This window comes from Abramis brama (genome assembly GCF_963993115.1).
Source record: "Abramis brama genome assembly, chromosome: 17".
NCBI lineage: Eukaryota > Metazoa > Chordata > Actinopteri > Cypriniformes > Leuciscidae > Abramis > Abramis brama.
This window is the reverse complement of record NC_139979.1, coordinates 9,135,457-9,151,650: the sequence shown is the minus strand read 5'-3', so window position 1 is coordinate 9,151,650 and position 16,194 is coordinate 9,135,457. Positions and strand designations below refer to the sequence as shown.

The 16,194-nt window shown below is 39.8% G+C and overlaps 1 protein-coding gene across 2 annotated transcripts in view; it reads right to left on the bottom strand.

Annotated features, from left to right (window-relative positions):
• Positions 1 to 5,341: 5,341 nt before the first annotated feature.
• The window catches only part of rbms3 (RNA binding motif, single stranded interacting protein), a 136,628-nt gene continuing 125,775 nt past the window's right edge, over positions 5,342 to 16,194 (bottom strand). Inside the window, exons 10-14 of one of the 2 annotated variants that reach the window (XM_084089875.1) lie at positions 15,249 to 15,299; positions 9,481 to 9,591; positions 8,149 to 8,232; positions 7,745 to 7,872; positions 5,342 to 6,388 (exon numbers count right to left, since the gene is read on the bottom strand). In XM_084089875.1, the coding sequence (XP_083946001.1) occupies positions 6,385 to 6,388; positions 7,745 to 7,872; positions 8,149 to 8,232; positions 9,481 to 9,591; positions 15,249 to 15,299 (378 nt within the window). In that variant the 3' untranslated portion in view covers positions 5,342 to 6,384. The remainder of the gene's footprint in view (positions 6,389 to 7,744; positions 7,873 to 8,148; positions 8,233 to 9,480; positions 9,592 to 15,248; positions 15,300 to 16,194) is intronic. The other variant, XM_084089876.1, reaches the window with a different exon arrangement.

Below are 16,194 nucleotides of genomic sequence, written 5' to 3'. Positions count from 1 at the left end.
CCACTGCATGCAAGAAACACAATCAACGCTCAAACAGCGTAATGCATCTACAGAAAATTAAAGAGACACAGCGTGTCAGAAAAGACACTAAACTGATCCAGATCCCAAAAAAAAAGTGAGTCCCCGTCCCCCTCTTTTACAGTAGCTAAATGTCAGATATGAAAATGAGCATTGTATGCACTGGAGGAGACAGATGGGTTGCGGGGTGGGGGGAGGCCAGGTTGAAAGGTCAGCACAAGACTGAAACAGTCACTTGTGTGTCCGAACAATCCCTCTATCGATCCGCCTTGAAGGAGTGGGCAGAGGACAGGCCGTATAGAGGAGGGCAGGGTTCAGTGACCTCTCATTCTTTCCACTGCAGTGTCCGCGCTCTGCATGATAGAACTGCTCTGCAGAGAGGAGAGTTTGTGTCACTCTGTGGCCATTGTGTTGTTGTCAGTTGTACTGTAACTCGTAGACATGCAAATATGGTAAAACATTTACATTAATTTATTTAAACTAAGGCATTTTTTTGTTGTATTTAGTATTTTTTAAATTATAATTTGTCACTCTAGTTACCCCGATTGTATTTGTATCATATTATGTTCAGAATATTTATATATATATATATATATATATATATATATATATATATTTGAACACCTATCTATCAGCTAGAATTCTGACCCTCAAAGACCTGTTAGTCTGCCTTTGTCCACCTCCACTCCATTTATTATCCTAAATTAGATGCACCTGTTTGAGGTCGTTAGCTGCATAAAGACACCTGTCCACCCCATACAATCAGTAAGAATCCAACTACTAACATGGCCAAGACCAAAGAGCTGTCAAAAGACACTAGAGACAAAATTGTACACCTCCACAAGGCTGGAAAGGGCTACGGGGAAATTGCCAAGCAGCTTGGTGAAAAAAGGTCCACTGTTGGAGCAATCATTAGAAAATGGAAGAAGCTAAACATGACTGTCAATCTCCCTCGGACTGGGGCTCCATGCAAGATCTCACCTCGTGGGGTCTCAATGATCCTAAGAAAGGTGAGAAATCAGCCCAGAACTACACGGGAGGAGCTGGTCAATGACCTGAAAAGAGCTGGGACCACCGTTTCCAAGGTTACTGTTGGTAATACACTAAGACGTCATGGTTTGAAATCATGCATGGCACGGAAGGTTCCCCTGCTTAAACCAGCACATGTCAAGGCCCGTCTTAAGTTTGCCAATGACCATTTAGATGATCCAGAGGAGTCATGGGAGAAAGTCATGTGGTCAGATGAGACCAAAATAGAACTTTTTGGTCATAATTCCACTAAACGTGTTTGGAGCTACAGCCCAGAAACCTGACTGATCTAGAGAAGATCTGTGTGGAGGAGTGGGCCAAAATCCCTCCTGCAGTGTGTGCAAACCTGGTGAAAAACTACAGGACACGTTTGACCTCTGTAATTGCAAACAAAGGCTACTGTACCAAATATTAACATTGATTTTCTTAGGTGTTCAAATACTTATTTGCAGCTGTATCATACAAATAAATAGTTAAAAAATCATACATTGTGATTTCTGGATTTTTTTTTAGATTATGTCTCTCACAGTGGACATGCACCTACGATGACAATTTCAGACCCCTCCATGATTTCCAAGTGGGAGAACTTGCAAAATAGCAGGGTGTTCAAATACTTATTTTCCTCACTGGGCTGGGAAAAGATTAATCGCGATTAATTGCATCCAAAATAAAAGTTTGTGTCTACATGATATATGTGTGTGTACTGTGTATAATTATTTTGTATATATAAATACACACACATATGCATGTATATATTTAAGAAATATTTGCATGTATATACTGTATATAATATTAATTATATATATATATTAATCGCGATTAATCTTTTCCCAGCCCTAATTTTTTTTCTTTCTTTAGAATACCTTTATTAATTAAATACTAAAAAACTTTTAATTACATAACCAGTCAATAAATACTAATATTAGAACCCAACATATTCGGGCATAACTGAAAAATGACTCACGGTTCAGTGAAATTATAGTTTTTTATTAATATTTTGAATTACTTTTTATTTTATATGTTCTATTTTTATTGTTTTTAAAAAAGTTGTAGTAATTTAGTGTTATTTTTGCCATTTTTATTAGTAGTTTTAAAAAAATATGTTTATATAGTTTTTATGTATTTTTATTTCAGTTTTTGTTTGAGTTATTTTAGTACATTAAGTTAAGCTAAATGAAAACAAGAAATGTTGCATTTGCTACTAGTTTTTTTTAATGTTTTATTTCAGTAAATGTTTACTGTATTTCAAGTAGCGTAAATTTTTATGATTTTATGTTGAGTTTGAGGCTGTTTTGTGAATCTTTCTGATTGACTTATTAAAAGAAAGTTCAAAAGAGTCATTTATTTGTGAATTGGACATCACAGCTCGCGCTGTACTCATTGTTGCGTAGAGGAACATTGGCTCTTTCAACAAACAGCATGAAAAGTCACAAAAAGAAAAGCTCAACAAGAACTGAAAATTGGCGTGATTTTGTAGATTTTTTTATTGAAAGCTTCATCAAAAGAAAAAAATATAAACAGAAGTTTAAACCTAACATCCACTGGTCTACAGACACTCTCAGGATCACAGCTCGAGCACATGGGAGGCAAGAAAGTGAAGCAACTCAAAAAAAAACAAAAAACATTGTAGCATCGTAAAACTGTTCTTCTTTCATATTTCAACACCTGTACAAAAAAAAAAAAAAAAAAAAAAATCCATAAATAATTCTCTATTTCATCTGCCAGTACGTTAGTGTCTAATTGAGGTTTTGCCGTTTGTCTTGAATTTGGTTGAATGTAGTACGCTGTTTCGTGACAGTCCAACGAACGAACGAACATTTGTCATTCAATGACCTCAACCGTGACAGCCAATCAGATGTACAGATAAAAATGCATGGCTTGGACCTCACATCCAATGAATAGGAGCCAGCGAAAACCTCCGAGTGGATAGAAGGTTTGATGGGATGAGAACTCCATCCTACAGTCAGAAAAACCTTCAGCTTAAACCCGACACATTTATTCACTCATTAATGAAAAGCATGAAGGCTGCAGAGTGTATAACGCATTCAATGACATCACACACCTCTCATAAGAGACAGCAGCCTGAGTTTTCTCTGTCCCCTTAAATACTGAATGCTTGATAGCAGCGAGCACATGATAAAAAGAACTCTCCAAGAAGACAGTGGATGACAGACACAAAACACAGTGACTTTTTTTCTCTCTCTCTTTTTTTTTTTTTTGATTAAACAGGTGAAAAATGAAAAGCTAGCTTGTTGAAGCAGTGCTGACTTGGTCTTGTGAACTTGGCATTGATTTAATCCACAGTGTGAACTTGTCTCATAGCTCACTGCAATAGTCATCCCAGAGGATAACATACACCAACTTTGCTTTAATACTGTCCCCTAGTGGCTAATTGAGATCATTATGTAGTTTTTACAGAGGTCATATTTGTAGGAATACAAGACCAAAGAGTTCATGATGGCGTTCAAATGAACACATGAATAAATCAAAATGATCATGATGTCTATCGTTGGCCCTTCAATAACAGGTGAATTTATTCCCAGAGATCCTCGACAACTCTCATTACCCGACAGTCCATAATTCACCATGTTTTGAAACTCTTTGCTGATGTGTTAATAGAGGGCTGCGGGGATGATGTATTTTTGTAGGCCAAAAACCTGTAAACGAGTTAGCATTTTAGCACTTCTGGTTCCATTATCCAAAAGTCAGTGGGTTTTATGAATGGGTCGAGCTCAATATATTTTCAAATTTTATTCTACAACTTAAAATATATCACTAACACCCCTTTGTGTGTGTTTTTTTTTAAATAAAGACTGAAATGTTTGTCAGAAGGTTAATGGTGGTGATGTTTAAGTTATGTGACAGTGGTGTAGTTTGTTTATAGCCTACAGTACGTTTAGCTTTTTACTTGTGGCGATTGTATTCACGCTTCAGGATTGATAAAAGTTGTGTTCATTTGTGAAGATGGTCACAGAGCTTATTTTCTGCAATATTCCAAAAGCCAATGGAAAAATACTACAGAGTTTTTGTCAAAAGTGAACGAGGGTGATGCTAACTTCCGGGTTGGCCTACAAAAATACGTCATCACTGTAGTGCTCTATAGAGTTTTATACTATTAGATTGCATCAAAAACATCTACTTCATGGTAAATAAAGGACAGCAGCCTTGTTTTATATATTAATATATGAGATGTTACCCCTTTCTACTCTTCTGTTTGCTAGTTTCCCCCCTCTGGAATGGGCAGCCTGATAAAATGAAAGCAGATTTCAGATATGGAAAGTCGAGATTTCACACGTGATTTTTCTAACCCTAATTCCGAGCTGTCAAGGCACCAGAGCAACCGCCGGATCCCATGACGATGGGCACCTTAGACCCTGTCCCAAATAACAAACTCGATGTGTATTCGCTGTTTTGCGGATTACTATCTGGATTACGTCACCAAAATCTGGACTTTAAAGCAACTGCAAGGGCTTTTGGGACAGAGCCTTCGTTTTTCAAGTAAAGACTGTTGTTTTCACGAGAGATTTCCTATGGCATCTGGTTGATTAAAGAAACTTTGCATATAACACGAGGCGTTTCGATCGCAAAAAACATCTACATAGAAGGACGGAGGTGCTCAGAACAATATGTCATGCTAATGCTGCTAATTGCAAATGTTTCTCAGTGCCCCTAGAGCAAAGCTTGTATTTTATGACCTGCAACACATTCTCCTGTGTTTCCTCATGGTAAAATTGCTTTCAATGAGGTAGTGATCTGTACAGAGTTTAAATATACACTAGTGAGTGCTTCCTGTTAAGTTGAAATGATGAAAACGGCTTTCTTTGTGAGAAAGCTCAAACTGAACGGACGCGCGACGTGTTTAATAGTGGCCAACCGTGGGTCGGCGACTGGGAGGTGCAGAGATAGAGGTATAGTTCATTCAGCCGGGCAGACGCGAGATGATTGATGGTTCAGCCGCTCTCTGACGCCCTCTGCTGGGGAGATCACACTCATGAGAATCAGTGATGGTGGTTTTCTGCCTCTCAACTGAACGATTGACATAGATTCTGCAACAGTGGAAAGAAGTTTAAACCCTAAAGTACCAAATTTGGCCGTCAAGGTCAAACGGATACTTCTGAAACAAAATGAATATGCCAAAACATCTCAAATAGAAAAAAAGAAACTAAAAAATTGATCCACTCCACTGTCTTGAGGGGGGTTTCTTCATCTTTGGTATAAAATATGCCATCCATGGGCTGCATTTGATCCACAGCTAAGAAAGACTAAAGAAATTGTCAACAATTTCCTATTACTATTGCTTTTTGCACACATTTGCTTTTTTTTTTTTCGTTTCGATTTAATCCATAAGCTTTTATCTATGTAGATTTGCACTGCCTTTTTTTTTTTGACTGTTTTAGTTTTCTTTTTTTTCCGCAATGAAACAAGCAAAGCAGGCTAAAAACACCTTAAAGCTCATAAAAAATATTGCAGATAAAAACAATAATGCCATTAAAAATGATCTGCACTACACAATAAACTGCATTTCCCATGATGCAGTGGATTAACATTTTTTCCTCTGTTTCTAAAAAAATGCAACTCTGTTTAATCATCATCATCATCATCATCATCATCATCATCATCATGACCACAATATTTTTTTTGTCTGTCCTCTCTTTTAAACACATAGTCACCACTGATAATTTAAAACGTCTCAAGGAGACCTCTCTCTTCTTTCTATGCTTTATACAGGTAATTTTCCTTTCCTTGTCAGGTCATTTTCACTGCATTCGTCAGTCTGTTCAGTTCAAACAGGAAAAAGTCTTAGATGTTTCTCGAAATTAAGGCAACAAAGATGAAAAAACATTAATATTCTCTAGAAAACTAAAATCTAACTCATAAAAAAAGAAAAGTAATAGTAGCTTAGAATCCGAGGAAGACTTCTTTTGCTCCTTCTCTCATTGTTTTACAAGAACGTGCTTCCTCGTCTAATAGAAAAACCCACTGTTTCTGAAAACCTACCTGCACATTCAAAAAAAGAATAGGAAAACTTGTACTTGTTTGAATTCGTTCACTTCATGAAGGTAAAGTTTTTTCGGGTAGCCGATTAACAGTAGGCTCAATCTCCCAGACGTCATTTCTCTCTTTTCCTGTCTGGTTGTGAGCTCTCCAAAGGTCCTCCGGTGTGGGCCAGGTGTTAAATAAATTGTTTGTTGTTGTTTTTTTTTTTTTAGATGCTTGTGCAAAAGTAGACACAAACGTGTTTTCCTATCTCTTGCGCTCTTGTCTTCAATGTTCCCTCGTCGCAGTCCCCCAGTCTCAAGGCAACGCAGTCACCTCAACGCCCCGCATCTCCTCTGGTTATCTGAACCAATGAGAAGACGAGAGTTTGAAAAGCATACTGGATACAATTCAAGGTTCACTCATGGATCATCACTTAGTCCTGAAGGCCCAATAACAACATCATTTATTGAGCTAAATAAAAATTCAGCTTGACCTCCAAACCCAGCTTTATTTTCAAGTCTTAAAAATGTTGCTGCCGTTTTTATCCTCCATACTTCATTCAACGATTTGGTAGTGTAAAACATGCATTTGTTTCCCAGAAATGTTATGAAGTTGCTAGCATTGAAACATTTTAGGAATCATCCTATTCAAATGCACAGACTATGTTCAAATCTAAATAAAAGGCTCTACAAAGGTTACAGTTTTGTTTTAGCACTGTTTCCAAAATGTTTTATTTTGGTTGTATAAAATTAAATGAGATGTATTTGGAACCAAAATGTAACCTCTTATACATTACTGTCCAAAAGTTTGGGGTTAGAAAGTCTTAAGGCCCTTGCGACGAAATTCGCGTCCGAAATTTTCGCACGTTAAAAAATAAATACGACCTCACGTTATGTCAGTCACGCTTGCACAATGCCTCCGAAACTTTCGTCCGTCAAAAAAAAATTCGAATTAGGTTCGATTTTCTGCATTTTTCGCATCTGTAGCAAGCATTTTGAATGGTGTTTTGACAATTCTGAGCCACCGAATCACGAATGCGAAAAAACGCATGTGATAATTTCGGACTCGGTGTGCAAGGGCCTTTAGGCTGCATTTATTTGATCGAAATACAATAATAATAGTAATACTGTGAAATATTATTACAATTTAAAATAACCATTTTCTATTTTTAATATATTTTATAATGTAATTTACTCCTGTGATGACAAAGCTGAATTTTTCTAGCATCGTTACTCCAATCTTCAGTGTCACATGATCTTTCAGAAATCATTCTCATATGCTGATTTAGTGCTCAAGAAACATTTCTTATTATTATCAATGTTGAAAGCAGTTGTACTAGTTCATATTTTTGTGGAAACAGTGAACATTTTTTTCAGGATTCTTTGATGAATAGAAAGTTAAAAAAGAATAGCATTTATTTGAAATAGAATTATAAATGTCTTCACTCTAACTTTTGATCAATTTAATACATCCTTGCTGAATAAAAGCATTAATTTATTTCAGAAAACTGGAGCTGGTTATTTCTGGTCATTTAGGTTTTGTTGTGATCTATTTTTTAAATAATACACATTTGATTTCTTTATAAAAATGTTGTCCCCCAACTGCAACCAAAATGCAATGTTGTAAAAACGTTGTGTGCTTGATGAATCATGCATATGGGAACAAGATACTTTGTCTCCAGTTCATCTTATCAAAGTGAAGTGTCTCTCAAACTCACTTGGCGGGCTGAAAAGAGTAGGTGGGCGCGTGATCGCTGGTGTTGTCCACGCCCAGAGCCTGTTGCTGACCGCTACCGTCCTGCGACGAGGGAGGAACGCTCTGTGGAGAAGCCTCCGTCACCACTCCCTGGAAGGATATGATGTCATAATTACAGGATGCCCCCTCACAAAAAACAAAAATACCGTTTAACCGCCTCCAGAAAAAAGAAGGCCGTAGGGCTGTGTTTGGGTACAGGATTGAACTTAAAGACGCGCTCCAGACTGGAGTCAAGCTTTGTAAAGCTGGAATAGAAGGCACTAAGGAAGTTTTGGCCCGAGGCAACTGATCCCCACATTTTCAATTAGCAGCGCTCATCTAATCAGTTGGAGCAGTGAATGGATTTGCAGTCACCCAGAAACTCACCTCCACTGAGACAGCTGAGGCAGGCACCGCAGTGTACTGGGGAATGTAGGTCCCCTGCATAGGAGCAGCAGCCGCAGTCATGTACTGCAACAAAACACACACAGTCAATTCACACACACAGCAAACAGTGCATTCCTACGGACCTATTCACATTGTGGACAAACATTTTTCTAGTGTTGGAGCTAGTTTTTTTTTTTCTAAAGTGCTTGTTGATTAGAAAACTCACCACCCAATCAGATGTAAGATTTTGCATCACATGTGCAGAGTTGCTGCTGCATATTACAGTGTAACTTGTGGCACTTGTACATCAAAAGCTAATTTGCTTAAAAAATATGAAGCCCCAAAGGGGACATGGTGACGGAAAAAAATGGAAGAGATGTGAGGGGGAAAAAATATTTCAATAAATTTGCTCACAAAAGTGGTTCCCTGACAAACTTTGCGTTCGCTCGCAAAAATATTAACTATATTTTAATGCTTTTGCGAGTGAGGGGGGATGCAAAACTTTAGAGTGAACATTGAAGTATATTTTTTCTCATTACCATGTCTCTTCAGGGGCTCCATAAAGAATCTCTTTGAGATGGATGATGAACGATAGCAGACCTGTTTTCACTACTTCTGTAAGTTGAATCCTTTTTTCTTAATCTTAAGTACTATTAAAAATGAATAATTGTACTTTTAGTCATTACATTTCTAATGATTTACAATTTCATTCAGCCCTTCAAGATCCAAAGTAAATATTTTACTGCTCACAATGACGTACATCTATCCTCTTATTAAAAATATATGGCTGAGTTATACCTTCATTAATGTTTAATTAAACCAATATTGTATATGAACTTGAGTGCAAACATGTTCAGCGATCAGTCTGCAAACCAGTTTTCTATACCAGTAACAATAACACTGTGACAAACAACTTGATCAGCTATAAAATCAGGTTTGGCTGTGTTTAACATTTAACAATGTCAGGTAAAAGGTTTCAGGTTATTGGTTTTAGTTCACTTGATTAATTTCAAAAGCTAAGAACAAAGTTTGACCTTTTTTTTAATTGCCTTTCACTTTGAAAATACTTAAGTACAAATCAATGTGGAAGCCTTTCATAATTTTTTGGCTAGATCCTATTAATTGAGTACAATATTAACACAGTATCCATATTTTATTTCCCGGTACTTTTTTACTCTCCTGGGCAGAGCTTTACTTGGTCGTTCTTTGTTCTTTTTTTCTTAACAGTTTGCATACTTTTAATTAGAATTTAGCTTTGTTCCTCTGCTCCTCTGTGATTCAGACCAGCTGAAGGTGAACAGGCCTTAAGATAGAGACAGCGGACACACTCACAGTGCCAGTGGTACCCAGGGACATGTGGTTCATTTGCTGGGTGAGGGGTGCCATCATGTTAGCGGGCTGCATGGAGATGGTGTGGTCCATGGTTGGCGTTATCACAGCACCCTACGAGAGGACACACATGTACAAGCACACTGTTACAGGTCAAACCGCGTGAAGGACGGGAGAGGAAATGAGCTACCATTCAACAACACATCTGGACGACTTCATTAGAGTCACTGATCACCCAGTCATGCTCTCAACAAAAAAAAGCTCTCTCCTTCTTTCACTCATCTCATCACTGAACAGCCACAGCTGGGCCCTAATATGAGGGCCAGACGTGAGCTGTTCCACTTCAACAAGTGAAATAATGCGATCCAAATGCGAGTCATGCATACTTCTGCAGAGATGATGCATCGCTCACTTAACAGCAGAGCTGCTCCGCACCGCGGGTGTGTTTACGTTTCAGGCACACTGGGATGAGAGTGCTAACACATGTGAGGAACAGACGAGAGAGAGAGAGAAAGAGAGAGAGAGAGAGAGAGAACGGCTGCGATTTGTAACCGCCGACCTGAGCTATCATCTGATGCCGTCACACGACCGCTTCAGCAGAACTAGGCCAGAGACGTACACACACGCTCATTTTCACATGCCAACTTGATTAGGATTAATCTTTCCGAGGAGACCCTCCGTCAAACAGTTTGTCAGAAAGTTCAATTCTTCTCATATGGTTTGGCAAAGGATGATGAGAAACCATTGTGCGGTGTACAACGCTGGTTACAGTTATGTGAGAGACTCTTTCTTGTTAGAAGTGCTGTGTTTAAGACTCTTATCAGAACATAATCACTCGCCCAATGTAGCAAAATGCTTCACTGCAAATTCATCTGTCCTGACTGCAGAAAAATCAGCGTTGTCATCACGAGAAAAAAATCCATGTTAAAATATATTAAAATTGCATAAATTTCATTGAATGGTAGTGTAAATGCCTTACAATACTTTCATTTTCTGCTGTCGTCACTATGGCCAAGCAGACTGTTGGATAATGTTAACTAAAAGACAAAAAATAGTTTTTTAAGGTGCCATTTTAACAAAAGGCCCATTCACACCAAGAATGATAAATATAACTAAAACGATAATTATATCAGCATCCACGGCAATTTACAAAATCGCTCTGTTTATTCTAAGCGTGTGCTGCAGTTTTGACAGCTTTTCTGAGCTCTTTAAAGTAGGATGGATTCTGATTGGCTGCAAATGTTTTTATCGTTCATCAGCTGGAAAAAATAGTTCTGAAAGTGATTCCAACGATACTATTGTGGTGTGGACTCTGCAATTATTTTATTTTTAGAACTATATCTATACCGTTATAGTTATCATCCTTGGTGTGAAAGGGCCTTAAGGCTTCATTCTGGTATTTTTCACCATCTAATCAATATTCAATGGATAATTCATGGAAAAGCATCAACAATCAACTTTTCAAGCATGTCATAATTGTGTTGTGACTAAGTGCATTTAAAATCTGGGAAAAATCGAATTCAAAATCTAACTGAATAAGCAGTTTAAGGATGTGACATTGTGATGTAAAACGAATAAGACATTTATAATAGTATTCTGCATTATTTCCGCTGCAGGTCAATAATCAAACATGTCAATTTGTGAAATTTATGCAATTCGAGTGCAAAAGAGGGACATTCTGATAAAAATGTAAATTTGTTTTATGCACGGTATATGATCCAGTATATGTATGGGAACTCCAGATTGTATGTCATTTCGAACACAAAACGACTGGTTACCCCATTTTCTGAAGACACATTCTCTCTGAGTGTGCCAACAGTAAAAAAAAAAAAAAAAGCCTTTCCACACACAAACTCGCAAGCTTCAGTCTGTCTCTCAGCTTGCACAGCTTGGTGGTGCTGGTGCTCGCCTGTGCTTGAAGAATAAACTGTACAGGCACTTGGTGTCAGAAGCGCTCTGTCTCTATTCAAGCTTTCAGAGGTAAACCGTTCAGCGCCTTCCGCGTCTTAGCTTTCAGATGCGAGAGCCTCAAGCTAACAGTTCCCCCGCCCCACGACAAGCTTTCATAATGAGCGAAGAAAAAAGAAATCCATGCTGAATAATTCTCCACTCTAATTTACAGCCGTATCAGTGTGAGACTTAGACAGATGATTAAAGCTGCGCTTGTGCGTACGTGTGCATGCGTGTGTGTTTTTCCTTCATTTCCCTGAGGGGGAGTATTTGGAAAGTGAGTGACATTCTGAGAGAGATTTCTGAGGCAGCCAATGAAATTTCTTTCTTCAAACAACAGCTTGTATGCTCATTTTCAACCTCAGACCAAATATACATTTATCTAAGCTGATGTTTTCGAGTACTGGATGCCAAAAAATGTCTGTGGCTGCACTTTAAAGCCAGAGGTTTCCGATGTAAACTGGACGAGCAGAAATCTCCTGTGACATCAGAGGAAGGAGAGTTTTTTTTGCCAAGACATCTAAAATAGAGACAGGAAAAGGAAGTGGCTCTTTTTGTCTCTCTCAGGTACCGGCGCTTTAAAAAAAGCAGGCTGCCAGGGAGGATGTCTAATATTAAGCTTAAACAATATGTGCCAAGGCATAACCATGAATTCCCACAATTGAAACACACTTAAGAAAAACATATAGCGTGCATTTTTCTTTCTCACGCACACACACACACGACACCCCGCCAATTCCCACCGTTCAAACAGAGCGTTCTCGGGCTGTGATGGGGCTGAGATAAACTTAAATCTTTACTCAAACATGGGCTTCTTTGTTTCTGCAAATGGCCGTGACTAGCGGGGGCTTAGAGAAGCGTTTCATTTCTTTTCTCTCCTCTTGCGTGGCGGTTCCACTTTAAGCGGCTTTGCCGTAATGCACTGCGGTCTTGATTCATTAATGTTCATTTCCAGGATGTGATTTGGTTAGGGCGGCTGGGGATTCTTCTCTGCGCTAAGATGGAAAGTAACAGGTACAGTTGAGTGATGGCCCTCTGGGTGGTGCATTGTGGGTAAGTGTGTGCCTGCTGGTTGGTGTGTGTGTGCCCTGCTGACAACATCTGTGCAGCTACCCTGCAGAAATTGCTTACACCAGCATGGATTGTCATGCTGGTTTATTCTGGTTAGTACTGGTCAACCAGCATGGTATGTATATACACACTGATGATCCAAAACATTATGACCACCTGCCTAATATGCTGTTGGTCCTCTGCGTGTTGCCAAAACAGCGCCCACCTGCTGAGGCATGGACTCTACAAGACCCCTGAAGGTGTCCTGTCTTATCTGGCACCAAGACATTAACAGCAGTTCCTTCAAGTCATGTAGGTTGCGAGGTGAAGCCACCGTGGATCGAACTTGTTGGCCCAGCACATCCCACAGATGCTCAATTGGATTGAGATCTGGGGAATTTGGAGGCCAAAGCAACACCTTGAACTCTTCATCATGTTTCTCAAATCTTTCCTGAACAATGTGTGCAGTGTGGCAGGGAGCATTATCCTGCTAAAAGAGTCCACCGTCATCAGGCAATACCCATTGTCACAAAGTGGTGTACCTGGTCTGCAACAATTTTTATGTAGGTGGCACGTGCCAAGTTTACATCCACATGAATTGCCAGACCCAGGGTCTCCCAGCAGAACATTGCCCACAGGATCACACTTCCTCCACCGGCTTGTCGTTGTCCCACAGTGCATCCTGTTGCCATCACTTCCCTAGGTAAACAGCGCACACGTACATGTACCGTCCGCGTGATGTAAAGGAAAACGGGACTCGTCGGACCAGGCAACATTTTTCCACTGCTCCAAGGTCCAGTTCAGATGCTCATGTGCCCATGTAGGTGCTTTCAGCGGCAGTCCCATTCGCAATAGAGTGCGATGTCCTTATCTCAGCCCTGATAAGGACACAAGTGAGCCAACCCATCCACCCACACACACACACACACACACACACACACACACACACACACACACACCTGTCATCTGGTTGGGATAGTAATGCATAACTCAGCTGTATGGCCAACATAATCAGCAGGTCACAACAGCAGGTGCACTTAAGGTACCGATGTATACTAAAAACACACACACACACGCTGCACTGCGGAGAGGGAGCTCAGAGCGCTTCCATTGTCTGCTGATTTGCTTAAACCCTCATCGCAGGCTCCGGTCGCTATGGTCACGTGTCTCCACGGTAACAAGGTGCCAAATGCAGCGCCGTTCTCCAATAACAATGCTCCCCTTTCTCAGCCACTTTTAATTGCTTGCATTCTCTCTTTACAGGACCCAAAAAAAAAAAAAAAAACATGATTTCTTCCGCCTTTGTTTTCTTTCCAGGATTTTCAAATTAGGCAGAGATCAGCTCACAGACTCCCACTGCCTCTCTCTCTCTCTCTCTCTCTCTCTCTCTCTCTCCCAGGCAGCTGAGGTCTTTTTTGATGGGTTGCCAGATCATTAGATATGAGGTTTTGGTTACAAACACATTTACCCAACATAATCATGATCATCAAACCTCCCATCCGACTACACATGCACACACACACACACACACTCACACTCACACACAAGAAGTCTGGAATATCATTATCTAGTCAGACATCTGCCTCCTTTTCTATAACTCTGTTTCACTTCTTGTGTTGCTCAGGATCATATGAAACTCCGCGTCTGCCTGCTGCGGATCTGGAAACAGCTGACTGAAGCCTTTTTTCAGGCCATGCCAATAAAAAAGCCCTGATCCCAGACTACCTTTGGCCATTTCCAAGGTGGAATGCAGACCCCTGGCTTACAGTAAATCCAAGATCAGGTGAGAGCCAAAGAGACGGTGGGCAGACCTACAGACCTCGGCCAAGGGATTGCCTTTTTCTACAAGACTTAAGGGAAAGAACACAAGAGAGGTAGTTTGTATGTGTGTATTTGTGCAGTGAGACAGAGAAAGAGAAAAGAAAGTCTCTTCAGGTTGACAAATATGTGCTGATGGAGCTCAGACAGCAGATCTATTAATCTGATTCAGACTGTCTGAAGGAACACAACTGGCCAATGAAGGCAAGTACATAGGCTATCCATTTAAACACATAAGCTTCTTCCGAAAACTTAGGCAGCTGACGTTGCCCCGCGGCCCTATCAGGCAATGACTTTACAGGCAGCGTTTGCGCACGAAGGTACCGCACGAAACTGATTTCGGACAGACAGTTTAATGATCTACAATAAAACAGAGAGCTCTGGGGAAAACTAAGCAAATATTTAATAACTACAATAATAATTTCTCACTAGAAATTAAGAAAATCAAAAACGTACATTTACACACAAACTGACCTTTTAGATGCCATCTTTATTTTTTCTAGCTCAACTGTCACAGAATGGAAAGCACAGGATTGTGGGATATCAAAGGCAGTGAATGATACATCTATGCTGCCTTCAAAAAACGATCAGATGAAGGTATCTCAGGAGACAGGAAGTGATGCTAACATTGAATTCGGACGTTCCTTGATGCCTTCCTACCTTGCAATGCATCCTCCGAAGGCAGCATTTATCATTTTTTTTCGGATGCAACCATATAAACATCCTTTCTCTGACTATTCACAGCTCCCGCACTAACTTGCTCGGCCACAAGAGGGCGATGGGGGTAAAGAGCCAATTTTTTTTTTTTTTTTACTCACAGAACATCCACTTTTCACAGAGATAAACAGAATCACTCTCACCTCTCCTCAATCCTCTCTATCTGTCTGTTTCCTCATGTCCCCAACACACACGCACACACCAAGATAAATGAACACCTCCTCAGCGGCACTTACCGTAGGTTGCATAACGTACTGTTGGTGAGGCATCCACGACGTACTCTGGACCTGTGGGCGGAAACCAGCATTTCTTAATTTCACTCCTCACCCCCCCTCCTACGCCTCTTCCCGCTGCCTCGAAGCCCCGATTCCCACAGAGCAGCCGAGGCAGGAGCAAGTAATACAAGTGCGATAATTACACAGGGATCGGAATTCTGCAGACAGCGATATTGCCTCCTAATTACAGCGCTGCGGCAGCAATTTCATCATCTGAGGCCGACTTGGACCCCAAAAAATATCTCCTTTCATCTCGCCACCATAGTAATTCCAACAATTACTTCATTTAGGACAGGGTTACTATAATTAACTAAAACTAAAACTATTAAAACTAATAGTTTCGTTACTTGAAATAAAATAAACTTTTTACTGTTCATAATTTTATTTGTATGACAGACTGGCCAAAAATTATGTCAGCACAATTTGGCATGCATCATTGTTATTACAAATAAAACAACTGACTCCAACTAAGCAAAATGCTTACAAAATCTTAAGCGAATCTTTAAAGGGTTAGTTCACCCAAAAATTAAAATTCTGTCAGTAATTATTCACCCTCATGTTGTTCCAACCCCGTAAGACCTTCGTTCATCTTCGGAACACAAATTAAGATATTTTTGATTAAATCTGAGAGCTGGATCACTCCTCCATAGGCTTCTAGGGCATTATAACTTGCTGGCCCAGAAAATGTATTAAAGACATCGTTAATATTGTCCAAGTGCCTCGAGTTTTTTCACGTAGTATAACTGCGCAGCGCATCTGTGTTGTACATCACATGCATTACACACATGACTAGCGTTGGCCAATAGTTACGTGTGATGTACAACACAGATGCGCTGCGTCTTATACTACATGAAAAAACTCGAGGTCCAGAGAGAAGGAAATGAATAGTGGAATAAAGTCGTTATTT